The sequence below is a fragment of the Maylandia zebra genome, linkage group LG7 (genome assembly GCF_041146795.1).
Source record: "Maylandia zebra isolate NMK-2024a linkage group LG7, Mzebra_GT3a, whole genome shotgun sequence".
Lineage (NCBI taxonomy): Eukaryota > Metazoa > Chordata > Actinopteri > Cichliformes > Cichlidae > Maylandia > Maylandia zebra.
Genome location: NC_135173.1, coordinates 41,050,439 through 41,066,554, shown reverse-complemented (window position 1 = coordinate 41,066,554; position 16,116 = coordinate 41,050,439). Strand labels below are relative to the sequence as shown.

Genomic DNA, 16,116 nt, shown 5'->3' with positions numbered 1-16,116 from the left:
GAGAGATTATATCTCTCGGCTGGCCTGGGAACGCCTTGGTGTTCCCCCGGATAAGCTGGAGGAGGTGGCTGGGGAGAGGGAGGTCTGGGCCTCTTTGCTTAGGCTGCTGCCCCCGCGACCCGGCCTCGGATAAAGCGGATGAAGATGGATGGATGGATGGATGGATAGTGTGCTTGTTTTTCATCAGATATGATGCGGTGACATCCACTGTGGCAAGACATCTACACTTTGGTCTTGCCTTATCCAATTTATGTGGAGGCTGGAGCTGCATTTAGTCCCAGCTGCGTTTAGTCTTTTTCTAATGTTACCGTTTACTGTTGTACTGCTGACATGCTAACTGATTGTAGATTTTGAGATGTAGCTCTTGAATTGATCTCGTTTCTGTGAGCGTTGCACAGTCTGAACTTGGGGTAAATTTGCCGGACATCCACTTCTGGGAAGACTGCGCATTGTTTTAACACACACCTGAATGCTCCAGACTAGCAACCTCCCAAAGTTTTTGTTTTGATAGAGGTGCTCACATTTGCCGATAATCAGTTAATCAAGTGGATTTGATGATCAGTACCATGCTGCTTTCCACCCTCTTAATTCTTATGGAAGCAGTTATTGTATATGTACTTTCTCACAGGACTACATAAAGTCCTGTGAGGAACTTTCTTTTTCATCTGGGTGTACATTGTTTGCACACAGGATGCATCAGCCATTGTTTAATTCCACTCTCTCGTAATAAATGAACTTGACGTGGCTTCAAAAATAAGGACCACTAGAGCGTCATTGTCTGTTTTTAAGACTAAATACCCCCAATCCTGTATCCTTTGGTAGCATCTGGTATAGGAACATAAAGTAAATTTTAGAAATCAAAGCATTAATTTTAATTTACTATTATTAGACAACATATGGTACCAAAATTATAAATCATGGTAAAAAAAAATTCTAATTTTTTTTATATTAGAAGAAAACTCACACTCCTAAGGGAGGTGCAAATCCAGTGCTGGACAGCAGCCAGCAGACTGAAAGCTTTGACCAGATTACAGGTATGGGTGTCTTAAGGTGAATCGGGCAGATGAAACAGGATAGTGTTTAGAGACAGTGAGTGAACTAGAGTGACCTTCCAGCAGTCAAACAAGATTTTAACATTTTAAGGTCCCAGAAATAGTTAGTTTCCTGGCTCTCCCATCACCTGCTCTACTGTCCTTATTAGCCACTCTCTACAGACATGTAGGAAAAAGCCACCGCCTTCAGGCTAAATTTAGGCCATCTGTACAAATGCCAACTCATTAGCCTGATTCCCAGCATGGACCAGGACTCATTCATTATCAGTGTTACCTCACCCATATCCGTCTTTTGCATCTCAGTTTATTGACAAAGATAGCTTATCGTAATATGTGCTATAGTAAACAGACTACTGTCAACACAGATATACTGTAAGTTCTTTGTTTTGGTGTCCTGCTAATAAAAACTGGAAATGCTTTTACATTTTTACAGCCAGTAAACATAAGTCATTTGATTTTGCTTATTGTTGTCTGTTTTGAAAAACAGCTTCCACTGGCTACGCTTGAACTAACATCAGCATAGTAAGTAGCATAGTAATACTGGTCTCTCCGTATTACTTAACATGTTATATATGGTGATAAATCAATAAATAATGGTGACTTATTAGACATGCGTGTGAATGACACTGCTGACAGCTGATTAGTGTTCTGAAGATTGCCTGAAAGTACCCTGCACTAAGTAAACGACTGAGCTACATCCCTGGTCACTGATGTTCGCTTGTCATGCTCTAGTGACAACCGAACATGGTCATCATTTCCAAATTTGACTGTTATCAGATACTAATCTAGGTGAGGGAGCTTCTAAAGCAGATAATAATCTGCTGTGCAGAAGTGAAACCTGAGCGTGAGCCTCGTGTTTGGTGTCAAATTTGTGATTAAAATGCCCAGTAAAAGAATCCTGTGACTACAAAAAAGGGTAGAGTTTCATTACTGGAAAAATGTATTTTTTTATTTTAAGATAAGAGATAAGATAAACCTTTATTAGTCCCACCCGTGCTAAATTTTTTGGTCACGGCACAAAGTTAAGAGCAGTGAAAATTAAGAAAAAAAGAAAAAAACAATAGAATAGAATAAGATACGATAAGATAAGATAGAATAACATACTATACAAAATAGAATAAAATATTATATACAATAGATACAAATAGAATAAAATACTTTGTTATATTGGGAAAATTGCACTTGGTACTATTGCACATCAGGGAGACAGGGCAAAAGTGTGTGTGTCTGTGTGTGTGTTTCCAAGAAAAATTGAATGAGACTTTTTATTCTGCAGAGAGATGCAAAGTTACTCGGAAACAGCTTGTCACATGCTTCTATTCTTGGTGATATATACAGTTGATGGTATCGGTTTTTTAGTTAAATATTATCGCAGTAAAATTTCGTGAAAGAAGAACTTCATTCAGCATGACTTTTAAATAGTTGTTTCCTTTATCACTTCTAATTTTAATTTGGTCTAATTTTTTTCTTGGTATTGTTATTCCTTTTATTGCATAATAGTTTCCTTGAGTGTCTTGTAAGTGTGAAGTCGACACTAGCGCTCTGAGAAAAACTAAGGTCCAAAGTAGGTGATAGCACTTGGTTGATCTTTGATTTCCATAGCCTGCCTGCCTTTTCCACACAGCCTCTGTGCATGCATGCTTATATGCTGCACATTGTACTGTATTATTTACTCATTGTCCATTCTTCCCCTTTTCATTTCTGAGCTTGCATGCTGATTGTGACGAGCACGCTCGATTACTCGCTCACAACCCATTACCCACATAGCTTTATCCACAATACACACTCCATGTGCTTAGACTTGCAGCTTGTTCCAGTCATGCATGTAGCACACTAGTGTGTGATTTAGGGGATCGCTGTGAGGACAGGGTTTGAATATTAGAATATTACTAGAATATCAGAATCGCGCACAGCCAAATTTTTTCACAAGTGGCAACCCTTTATCTCTTATTTTGCTAGTCTAGAGGTATTGCCTGTTTAAATCTACTTTTGTTACTGTTATATTCCTCTAATATGTTTGATGGTTGTGTTGATCTGTGTGGGACTGGGGGGGGGGGGGGGGGGGGGGCGTTGTGTTTTGTTTTTTTGTTTTTTTTGTTGTTTTTTTTTCATATATATATATATATATGTTAATTTACTTAGGAAAATTAAGAAAGGTTGATTGTATTTCGGTAACTGCAAGTACTGTTTTCTTTTTTCAATAAAAATATTTTCAAAAAAAAAAAAAAAAGAATATCAGAATCGCATATAGATGTTAATTTGAGTGTTGTAACTGTGCTCCACAGATGATCAAAGAGTTTTTTTTCTTTATAGTATACCTCTGAAATCAAAGAGAGGAACTATGTACTCTCAAATGAATGTAAATCAATTGAGAACTGGAAGTTGACTGAGAGCTTAGTTTTTGTGAAACATGTAATTATAGTTATCAGTGGAGTTCATCTGTTTTCAGCTGTAGTTGATATTCTAACAATTTAGCGATCCTCTTATTTTTGGCTGCTAAGTGCGATGTTAAATTAAAAAAAAAAGCAAAAAGCGAATTGTTTGTAGATGTCAGCTGGTTATAAAAATACCAGACCAACTGTCCTGTTCTGACATCAGTGCTACATCTTTAGAGCTTTTGTTAACAGAGAAAGAAGCTTGTGAGTGGAGTATGCGTTGGATTTGATTTACTGCAGTCATCTCTAAATTGCTACCTAACACTGGAGCCTAGTTTGAGATGTTTTTCCTGTTTGACTGGTGTCAGTTGCTTTAGGTGACTAATACAGCAAAAGTAATTAATCTGTTTGTGTAAAAGTGAAATATTATACAGATTTTTGTTTCTTTCTGAATTTCTGAAGAACTGGGTACTGTATACTAGTGCTGTATAGCATGGTAAGTTATAGTTTAAAAATCAGGTGGTCCATTTAGTTTATAGCTCTCTAACAAAAGGAAAATTGTGGCTCTTGAAAATCTGACAATTCAACAGTCTATTAAAAGCCAGTAGTTCTGGAGTTCTAGAGAAACAATTGTCTTGGATTTCTTTGCTGTTGTAGACTGATTGCAAGTAACTAGGGTGACCAGCTTTTGATTGCAAGGTACTTGCACACCAATCAGAGTCAAACAGCTTTTTGGACGTCGAGTATTGGAGTGGCTGTATGTAGCTCAGGAGGTAGAGCAGGTTGGTGGTTTGATCCCTTTGATCTTGGGTACGATACTGAACTCAGAGATGCTGTTGTTAGATAGAAAGCACGGGTAGGAAAAAGTGCTTGTGTGTATGTTGTATAAATCGCTTTCAGTGCTCACTTAGTTACAATAGTAAAACGCAATATAAGAACCAGTTCATTCTGAGTAGTTAATGTGATTTTCTGTGTATGTAAATGGCAACAGATTTGCGATTTTCATCTGTTTATCACAGTTAATCATTCTGTGGTCACAAACAGATTGCGTGTGATTGCCACCTTGAGCACATTCAATCACAAAGGAGCTTGCAAAGAAAAGCGTCTGGACTTCTTTAAGTTGCTTGAAGACGTTTCACCTGATATAAACCTAGTGGGAGTTTCCCCCCACAGAGGGACAAAAGGACCCCCTGATGTTCCTCTAATTGCCTGAGCCAAGGTGTGAAACTGGGTGTGGGTCCCAATCAGCCAGGGTTTCGGGTGAGCTCATTGTGAAATCTGGCCCCACCTTATCATGCGAATTTTTCTTTGCAAGCTCCTTTGACTACGATGACCTGGATGACTGAGAACCTTCACAGACATTCAATCACAAACTGATTTCAGATTGGTTCCATTTCGTTGCCATTTCACCATCTGACTGTGACAGGTCACAGACCTGATTCCTGTCTCTAAAACAACCGTTTTAACGGAAACCGGACTGCAAACTCATTGCACACCGATGCAATAATTTCGTTCTGCTGCGGTCCCCATTCACTGTTTTGCATAGCGTGACTATAGCGTTAGATGACAGGATTTATGAAGATCCGCTTGTAGTCACTGAAGCTGCCACAAGCTTTTCACAATGATTGTGTATAAAGTATGTGTACTAGTCATAATTCAGCTGAAAATTGTCCAGTAAACCACAGACTATGCCTCCTGCCTGCTTGCATGATGATACCAGTGCAGAAGTAGTTTTGTTTTGAAACAGTTTAAAGCCTGTAAAAGCTAATGTCCTCAAAGCAAATGGCACAGTGACTCATAACAAAAGAAGTGCAACGAAACAGGGAAACAAAAGCAAGCTGGTACACTGGAATTTCTTTATTGCCATCAGTTAGCCCTAAACCACAGAATCAGAATGTAGAATCAGTATGTAGATCTCTCAGTGTCTTATTTCCTCCCATCAGCCCAAAGTTAATTAGTTTCCTAAAGCTTGCCATTATTGTATGCTTTTATTTTGAAAAAAAGAAAACTAGGGTAAATCTGAGGAATTCATTTATATGGTAGTGCTAAATTGGGTCACCAGAATCAGAGTTACCAGGTCCCAAAGCCACTCAATACCCAGAGTAACTGCTAATAAAACACCAAAGTACTAATTAACTAGCACAAATGGATCTACCGTGGATTTGCACCATTCATCCAAAAATATATTCACTTTTCATCTGTCATTTTTTGTCATTTTTTGTGTAAAATGCCTGTTATCCTGACTGGGTGTGAATTTATCCAGTTTACATTTCATTTCCAATTATTATGACACACACAAGTAGTATTGAGAGGGGGGAGCTGGGTGGCTCGGAGGATTACAGCACAGTGTGTGAGTGTGTGTGTAGGTGGCTGGCATGTTGGCGTTTATACTGTAAGCGCTGTTCTAGAATCACTTGGATTTGGATACAGGCAAATGACTTAATTGGGAAAGATGAAACAAAATGATCTTTTTATAGATTTATGGATGTGTAATATGGAACTGAATTAATATAATGAATGCCAGAGCTGATATTTTCTTGCTATCGTTAGTATTAACTTGCACTCCACAGCTTCAGGTGGTGAGAAAAGCCTCCCCAGCAGCAGTTTGCTTACTCAGACCTTACTCTCAAACAATTAAAACTGCAGGATGAAGGACTGAAGATCATGATACGTGTCCTCGGCAATGGAGCGAGAGGCTGCTCCTCCACATGCAAGCAAGCAAACAAATGTGCATATGGGCACACACAAACGACTCAACAAGCTCACAATCAGAGGTGTGAGAATATGTGAGAAGTATTTAGGTCCCACCTGACAAGAGACAAGTGAGAATTAAGGAGGAATTAATTAGTTGCCTTTACTTCTTTATAAGCAGTACAATGGTCTCCACACACTGCTGTTGCTGTTTAGCAGAAAAAGAACATTTGCATCTTTCATATGTTTGACAAATAATAGCATTAGCTCACATTTGTCAGAACAAATTATTTGAATTTTATTACACATGCTGGGAAACCTTCACTTTTACAGAGTTTGTAAGTGTAGCATGAAGTAAATTTTACAGCTTACAGTGACAAAAGTGATTGCTTGATAAAGAAGACTATAGTTGTACATTGATTGTTCTAGATTGTCTTTACCTTACTGTCTTCCCATTGATATAGAGTTAGAGTTAGTTAACAAGCACATTTCCAAAAGTCTAATGAACCGCTAATTGTTTGTTGCATTTCTTATCTGTGCAGTCCCGTATTCTGGCCTTTGAAGAGGTGTTTTAGTATTTACACACATTTAATAGTGACTGTCAGCGTAAATCAAGAATCACAGAAGTGATTCTGTGTCTTTTAAGGCAGCGGTCCCCAACCTTTTTTGCGCCACGGACCGGTTTATGCCCGACAATATTGTCACGGACCGGACTTTAAGGTGTCGCGGATAAATACAACAAAATAAAACTAGTACCGGCACCGAAAAAAAGAAAATTTATTCATAACACACATGAAAAGACCCAGGAAAACCGAGTAAACGATAAAAACGACAACAAAATAACGCTGAAAACCGATAAAAACCCTGAAAACTATACATTTCACACCTGAGCCTCAACTCTCGCGGCCCGGTACCAAACGACTCACGGACCGGTACCGGTCCGAGGCCCGGGGGTTGGGGACCGCTGTTTTAAGGGATATCTTTGACTGGGGCACAAACCTGGTGGAAATTAATATCCACATATTCATTTTTTTTTTCACTTTGTGCAGCCCAGCAGATCAGGAAGATGCCCAGATGGCGAGTGAGCATCTTCTAAATGCAGCTCAGTTCAGATGAGTCTGTCAGTTCTCCTGCATCATCTGACTGCCTGTTTGTTTTTGTTTGTCACTCAGCCTCTGTCTGCATCTATACAGTCTACATCTATTAAGACATAAAGGTGTTTGTATCGAGAAGATACGTGGATCTGTTTGAAGTTGTGCGTGTAAATGATGTGATATTTATTTATCTTCATTTTCTACTGTATAGCTGTGCTATGATGTTGTAGGCCACACAGTGCTTGCATCTCAAAACCACCTGTGGGTACTGGGTTGATTTTTGAGTTAATTTTCCTTTTCTCTCACATTATTTTTTTTTTTCCGATTATTTCTTCTTCCATTTCAGCACAAATCTGTCTGTCTCAATCCTTCACTTTGAACTATCCAACAGAGTTTTGTCTGTTGATAACTACCTATATATTATCTAGTACACTACGGCACATAGTAGGCCTATTTCCACAGAACAGTTTGGTACTGTTACTACAACAAGTCTGGTCTACCAGTCCCTGGCTCGTCTAATGCACATGTTTAAGATAGGCTCTGAATTGTGCATCCATTACTGTCAGAGTGTAGACAGATAAAGCAATTAAAGTTCATGGAACAAAGTGTGAGTGTCAGAATAGTTGAACGTGGGCTGTAATATAAAAGTGCTTTGAGTGCTCTCATAAACAGCCCACTTCACTTCGAGTCCGAGTGACGCAAATTTTGTCTGCGCAGACATCTGTGGACCCTCCAACTTTTTTGTTTCTGTGTGGACTTTTCAGCTTGAGCACTACACTACAAAATACCGACTCATCGTACGCTCTCAACATGATGCTCTGAGTTCCGACACATGTAGCACTGTGCATCTCAGAAGTGGCTTTTCTCCCTTAAAAATAAAAAAAGTGTTTTGTTTTGGGGGTTTTTAAACAGAAGCTACATCGAGTTTCACAAAGCAATTGGGGGTGCCAGGAAGTTAAAAGCAGGAACAGCATACAGACAGTATAAAAGATGAGTGCCAGTCATTGGTTTTAAACTGTCGATTTTGGCTATAATTACCTTGTTTGGATGAAACGGTGGAGTGCTAATTTGTCAGCTAATGCTAGCTGGTTTGGTTAGCAAGCTGCACTCATAAATTGCCTAGGGGAACACACAACGCTCATACTGGCTAATTAGTGCTACTAAATGGACTAATAAAATGATAGCATTTTATATAGATAATCCATTAAAAATGCTGATGAAAACTCACTCTAATCAGAGTTTTTATCAGGGGTAAATTACCCATAAAGGTCAAAACTATATATTTCTTACTGCGCTGTAAATATGCCTTTTAGTGCTGTAAATTTAGACATTTTAACATGAGTCAGCTGACTGCCTTTTGGAGCCGGCTTCAAGCGGCACCCCAAGGAACAGTAGCTTTTTGTTTCTGCTTCCACCTTTTTCAACTCTGGAGTTTGCTCTGTGGAACTGCTTTCTTTATTTTTTTTTTTAAAAAAGATCACATGTAGATCTAAACACTCTGCAGCTAAAACGCTCCTGGTGTATTTTGAAACCATGTGCAGGATAAAAAAATTGTATTGACATTCAAAGACATCCATTTATTCTGCTCTTATCGTTACTTGTCTATCTATTTAGGAGGATGTCCAGCAGATCCACATAACATTGCTCTTGTAAATCACAAACAGCTGCACTAAGTCAAGTCAGTTGCCCAGTTACTCCAGAACAAATGGAAAAATGAGAATGAGAAATGCTCTTTCTTTTGTGCACCATCTAGCCATCCATCTTCTACTACTTATCTAAGTCTGGGGCACAATTTAAGGTGTTCCCAAGTCAGCCAAGAGGTGTAATCCCTCCAGTGTGTCCTCGGTTTGCCTCAGGAAGTCCTCCTGGTTTGACATGCCTGGAACACCTGATCTAGAAGGTGCCCAGTAGGCATCCTGGTCAGATGCCCGAACCAGAGTAAACCAACGGGTCTACTCTATATTTCTATATTCTGTCTTTCTCTAACACATCCTCACTCTTCTTCCTTTTCCACTGATAAGTTGTTGGGGGTCATCAAATGTTGACCCTTGCAGCTCCTTCGTGTCCATGAATTGAACATATTTTAAAATGCTCAGTCTCCTGGCTTCACCTGTGTTGACCACAAAGAATCACGTGCATTACATTTCCTCAAATGTAGGAATGACACATTTTTTGTTATTGAGCCAAAGCAACTGAGATAAAGAGACATGGCGCACTGGTTTCCTGCCTTATTCCTTTTATTTAGGCTCAGAGCCTATGATGGCAGTGACGGTGATATTAACATTAAATAAATGTTAACATTGTCAACTGTTGAGTATGCTGCAGATAAAAAGGAGACATAAAAGCAATCTAGTGCCTTCGTGCTCTCTGCTTTCCAGAGTTCATCCTGTTCTGTTTGGCTGTCAGTCAGATGTGAAATGGACACGGTGAGCTGTGAAAACACACCCCCCTGGACTCACATCATACAAGAAAATTGCAGTCAGAAATATGGCTCATCTCTCCTCTCCCTTTCCTCCCTTTGTAGGAAATTCCAGATTAAGCAACTATTTTTCTCATTTCCGACATGTGAGTAACTGAGTGAGCAACGACTAGCAGGGTGGGTTGTGTTTGTTTTGTTGTTGTGGCGTTGATAGCGTATGAGTGTGTTTGTGGCTGAAAGAGGAAAAAATGCTGATTAGTTTGCTGTGAACACCATTTAAGATGCAAACAATAATCAGTAAATTTCAGCTGACTATTGAACACGGGCTGAATGTAAAGCTGAACACCATCCAATCTGTGCACCATTGTTTAGCTGAATTATTCCTTCAGGAACGTCACATTCACCTATTTTTACTGTGTTTGTAATCAGTGGTTTTGTGTTGTAATTGCTACAGATTACGGACAATCGGCTTAGCTAGAACGTGCTCAGATGTCTAATGAGCCGGGGGCCAGCTAAAGGTGTTAGTATACTTGTTTGAGCCTGTTGAATTGGCCAGGTGTGTGATTGTGAGCAAAGAAGCAGGGTTATAGGTATTTTCTCTTGAAAAGCTACGCTTTACAGGGCCTCTAAAGTTGACTTTTATTTCATTATTTATGCTTTATGGCCTGAAATGCCGCAGTTTTGATTTACACTGGCCATTTTGTTAGGTACAGCTGTTCAACTGCTCATATCTAACCAGCCAACCACATTGCAGCACCATGACCCAAACTCAAAAATACAATTTGTTGCAATCAAGGTATGCAGAAAAACGTCTCTGAACCCACAACACATCAGTTGTGAAGCAAATTGCCCAAAGCAGCAGAAGAGCACACTGGGTGCCGCTCTTGTAAGCTAAGAACGGGAAACTGAGGCTAAAATTAACGCAGGCACGCCAAAATGGACAAACAGAAGATTGAAAAAAAAAGGCTTCCTGTTTTGACAAGTCTCAATTTCTGCTGACACCCTCAGATGGTAGCGTCAAGCACCATGAAAGCATGAATCCATCCTGCCTTGTATCAATGGTTCAGGCTGCCGGTGAAGCTATGATGTGGGGGATATTTAGTGGGCACACTTTCAGCTGATTAAAATGAATAAGCGTAGCTGTAGTTGTTGACCATGTCTATCTCTTTATGAGCCCCCAGAAGATTTACCTATCTTCTGATGTCAGAAATCTCAACTAATCTCAAACTGGTTTATTGAACATGTCCAGATGGGCTTTACAGTTACAAGATCTCACTGCAATAGAGCACCTTTGGGATGTGATGGAGGGGAGGTGCATTCTATGCATGATAGAGACAATCTGCAGCAACTGTGTGATGCTGTCATGTTAATATGGACCAAAAGATCTGAGGAATGTTTCCAGCGCCTGTGTCATGAAGAATTAAGGCAATGTTGAAGGCAACAGGGGGTCCAACCCCATACTAGCAAGGTACTTCAAATCAATGCCTGTATTTTTTTTTTTAATAAAGACACAGTGATCGTGGAATCGTGGATTTAAAAAAATGCCTGTGAATACTGCCCAATATGGTGAACAACCCATTCAGGAACATTATGTTTTTAATAATCTATCCTCACGAGTCCCTTATGTGTTTGAAAAAAACCCTAAAACTTCTCGGCTCTTGTAAGTACAAATGGTATGCACTGTATGCTCTTAAGCAGGATGCAGCGGAGGTGGTGTACTCTACCTGGGTCATGTTATTTCTCTAATTGCTTTAAGGAAGTGGAGCATTTGATAAAAGACAGATTGAACTTTCTCTGTTTTGTTTCAGCCCACTTGTTCAGCGCCACTCTATTTTTCATGTCTAGTAAATGTTATGTACAAGTACATACGTAAGTCTGGACAGGTCAGAGCGAGAAAAGCATTGCTTACTTTTTAAGCCAGGATTAAGACTCATTATGAATCAGATGAAATAAATTAATATTAATTTTAAAATCTACACTATGTGTCTTATTATAGTCAACACAGGAACAGACACGAGTTCAAATTCAACTTAAAGCTGGATAATACACAGATATCGCATGCAGTAAACTGTAATCTGTCCACAGGAAGTAAGTACTGTTGACAGGAGCGTTGGCTTTCACAGTCTGTCAGGTAATGATACTGACCCTCAAGTGCAATAAGCTTGGACAGGGATCATAAAACGGCAGAAAAGCACATGTTGAAATAGGTGCTTAAAGCTGATAAGGCATCGGCAACTGTGCCAATGAAAGGTTGTTCCTCATGAACAGATGCTTAATGTCACATGTGAGAGCATATTCTTCAAGTATTTTTAGAGGTTTTTTTTGTCATTTCCAGTCAAATAGTATGCAAACACTATACAAACAAATAGTATGTACTTTTGTCCTGAGTTGGTGTAATATATTTATGAATCCTAACCTTAACATCAGCTGATAAGTCTGCCTCTTTGGTTTGACATGAAAAAGATTTCAATGGGAATCCAGTCACAAGAAAAAAATGTCTAATGTATCACATTTAGCTGTAGCTATGCTCCATGGTGTATTAGTTTTAAGTAACAGCTGTGAGACTCAGAGATTCCTCCTCTTTCTTTACTATATTTTTAACCCAGGGCTTGTGACTCTGGTATCCTAGCCAAACGTAAAATGGAACTCTAACATGCGCTTCATGTTGCAGAAGCATCATTTCCTAAACTTAACCAAGCAGTTCTGAATAGTAACACAAAACAGTGACTGAAAACAAAAAGAAATGTGACAGAGAAAGAAACTAAAATCTAAAATAATGATACAGCACTGGATACAGACCCCAGACCTTGTAGAACTTGTTAGTTTTTTTTTAAGGCAAATCACAATTTTCTTTGATGTAAAAGTGGTATATTTCTCACCAGCAGTAGGGAGTTGATACTGAGTTTTGTTGGGATTGCAGACACTGAGCCCAAAAATAAATTGGCCATCCCCAGAATTTTTCCATGGCCATAAAGTTGATATTTGTTGTCCAGAATGCATGTAGCCATCCATGCATCCATCCATCCATGCATCTATCCATGCATCTATCCATGCATCCATGCATGCATCCATCTATCCATGCATCCATCCATCTATGCATCTATCCATCCATCCATCCATCTATCCATGCATCCATGCATGCATCCATCTATCCATGCATCCATGCATGCATGCATGCATGCATCCATCCATCCATCTATCCATCCTCTTCACCTTATCTGGGGTTCAGGGTTGTGGTTGTGCGCGAGTCTATCCCATCCCATATCTGTCATACACACTGGAGAGTTTGCCAATCTATCACAGATGCAGTAACATGAAAGATGTAACTATGACTACACTGATTTTTTTTCTGAAATCATTCTCTCATTCAGTCCTTCTTACTTCTTCTTTAGAGAGTTCAGGGTGTGTTAAAAGCACAATTCATTTAGCCTTTTATCAAAGTGTTTAAAGTGAACAGACGTTTTTTTCCCAAAATGAATACTTTTATGGCTGTTTATGCACTCTTTTCTCTCGTCCATCTGTTATTTCTCTTCCAGTGCCAAGCATGATTGTATACAGTGCTCGGATAGGGATAGTGCGGCCCTCATGGTACACTGCAGATTTACTACTTATTTGCACTACTACTGCTACAGAACTTTGGGTTGCATTAAGTGCGCTATATAAGGAAAAGGAGTAAGAACCATACATATGCAAAACACGAGAAAATGGCAAACTCACTATCTAATAGCAAGTGAAGAGCAATTTCTGACTCAGATGTTCAAAAAACTGCTCGATAACTCTAAACCTTGATAATTCTTTGACTTTTAAAGTGGTCTCACTAGGATTGCTTTCTTCATTGGCATAATTAAGAGCAGCAAACGTAAACAGCATTTCTTTCAACGGGAGAAACAAAGGTTTTGATCTTTACCAGTCCCGGCAGTCCATCAGTAGATGGAATCCGACTTTTGACATTCATGAAAAGGAAGTAAGAAAGGAGAATTTCCCCTTGTGGTACTCACTCATGTATGATATTATTATTTCATTACCAAGATAAACTAACATGCTGATTTAATCTGGCAGCAACAGCTGCTGCCTGCCCGCTGCAGACTGTTTGCCCTATAAATATCGCACGTTTTCAAGCTGTGATCTAATTACTTATTTGAGGTACAAGTACCACATTTTTGGCTCCTTAATGGGTGCCACAAGATGGACAAACAAGAATGTGAAATCCAGTCAGTTCAGATTCAAGAAGGTCAACTACTATTTTCAGAAAAATGCAGACTTACTTTAGGAGCCAGTAACATTACATCATGGTTGTGTGTGTGTGTGTGTGTGTGTGTGTGTGTTTCAACAGGGCTGTAGCATGGGGTGATGAGGACTCTCCTTTGCTAATCTCAATGCAGATGACTAGTGATGGCCACAGCATCACCTCAACAGTAAGTCATAACAATCATAAGCCAAGTATGTTAAGTCCCTGCTAACTTTAGCATGAATTTCACAGTTTGGGGCTTTTTGTGGTTTATTTCAATTGTTCTTTTTCCAGGATAGAATTACTGAATAGCATGCGACTTTAATTACTTTAAAGAACAAGAATTGAATGCACAAGTTTGAATATGTTTTGGATTTTTCTCTAATCCGAAGAGGATCAAAAGTACACACAGAGGTTCAAATATATACATACACCTCCACTAATATTTAGTTAAATGTTCCTTAGCAAGCTGCACCGCAACTAGATGCTTCAATATCCACTGGTCAGATGATTGAGCATTATTTCTGGCAGAATTAATAGAGTTGGTTTTTAAATTGGTTTTTATGGCATGGACCTGAGTTTTTAGCACTAATTTTCAGTAGGGTTGAGGTTAGGGCTTTGGGAAAGCTGTTCCAGAAGCTTAATGTTAGCCTCCTTTATGTATTCCCAAGCCAGTGTTGTTGTGGTGAAGTCTAGAGTTTGAAGGTAGTCTTTCCTTTTCATTACTGCATCCACTTTGTGTACCAGTACAACTGGTAGTAAAACATCTCCAGAGCATGATGCTACCACCACCATGCTTGATAGTTGGCACAGTGTTTTTACCTTTACGTCTCCAAACCTGTGGCCAAAAAGCTCAGTTGTTTTCTAGTCTGACCATAAAGCTTTTCCCAAGAATGCATTTCGAACTTGAAGGTGTTCATTTTGGAGCAGGGGCTTCTTTCTTGGTTGGCACTCTCTCAGTCCATTAGTGAAGTAGTACCTGTGTTGATCCTGAACATCCTAACCAATTTCCTTTCATTTGAGGGGGGCAGTTTGGGTCTTCTTCCAGACCATGTTTAAAGATGGCTCCAAGAGACCTTCCTAACTTGTGTAAACCTACAATTCTTCTTCTTAGATCTTCACTGACTTTTCCATTGTCAAACAAACACTTTTTCTGCTGCCAAAAAGAAACTACCAGTTGTTGCACTAATGAGCAGTGTTGGGACTAACGCGTTATTAAGTAACGCGTTACAGTAACTACGTTATTATTGTGGTAACGAGCACGGTAACTAGTTATTATGCCAAAACCGGGAACGCGTTACTTGTTACTGGGATTTAGATAGGCTCGTTATTCGTTACTTCGTGTGGTGGCTATCGCGGAGCTTCCACAGATTCAATAACATTAGCAAGTGGTGGAGGCCAGCAGGTGGATGAAGGAAAAGGGAGGCAGGAGGAGAGACCCGAAGCGGCCGCTGGTCCGAGTGTCAGGTGAACTGAACTTCAGGTAAGAAGTTATGACCTGCAGTCCATCTGGGTCAGATATGAACCAAGTTTAGTTGGAGTTTATTTTCGTTGTGCTGACTTTTTCGTACTGCGTGCTAGCTAGCATGACGGGGTTTCTATACAGCTGGGTGGGTGCTATGTTACTGATGTTGAACTTTATTTTGTTCATAAGGTTAATTATTAGAGTTGCCAACCGTCTTGTAAAAAACTGAATCGTCTGGTATTCAGAGAAAATATTACGCGTTTCTTATTGAGGTGAAAAGGAACAGTTTGTCCCGGACTTCAGCTACAATGAAAAAGGCACAAAGCTGAAGTTATTCTGTGTTTACGCCGCACAGCTGCCTCTTCTTCTCTCATCCTCTCACCCTCCCTGTCCTGTTTCTACTTCAATCATGAAACTGATCAATGATCAGCTGATCGGCTTTTCTCTCTTGTTTGTTTATCGCCCACTTTGCGCCAGAAAGAGGAAACCAGCGGATGTCGCGGTAAACAACAGCAGCACGTTTGATCAGCTGTTGTTAGAATTTATTTAATATTAATTTCTAGTATCAGCTGATGTTTGCTGGAGCCACAGCTGTAAAAGCTGCTGGTCATGATATGGTTTGGTTATCTGGTGAGAGGGAAACATGAAGATGAAACCAGGAGATGTCCTTACTGGATCATGAGAGCTGAGCAGGTGATGGAGAAACAGGTTTACCTTTTAGGTGACATGAATGAGTTGAAGGGAAGTTATGAACTGTTTCTGAGAGACAAATAACACCAGGATCCTTTTCTA

General features: G+C 39.6%; 1 protein-coding gene across 1 annotated transcript in view; it reads left to right on the top strand.

Moving 5' to 3' along the window:
* The window catches only part of si:dkey-247m21.3 (5-hydroxytryptamine receptor 4), a 57,867-nt gene that overhangs the window by 3,899 nt on the left and 37,852 nt on the right, over nucleotides 1-16,116 (top strand). Inside the window, exon 2 of the mRNA XM_004538335.4 lies at nucleotides 13,965-14,046. Coding sequence (XP_004538392.1) covers nucleotides 14,024-14,046 — 23 coding nt within the window. The 5' untranslated portion in view covers nucleotides 13,965-14,023. The remainder of the gene's footprint in view (nucleotides 1-13,964; nucleotides 14,047-16,116) is intronic.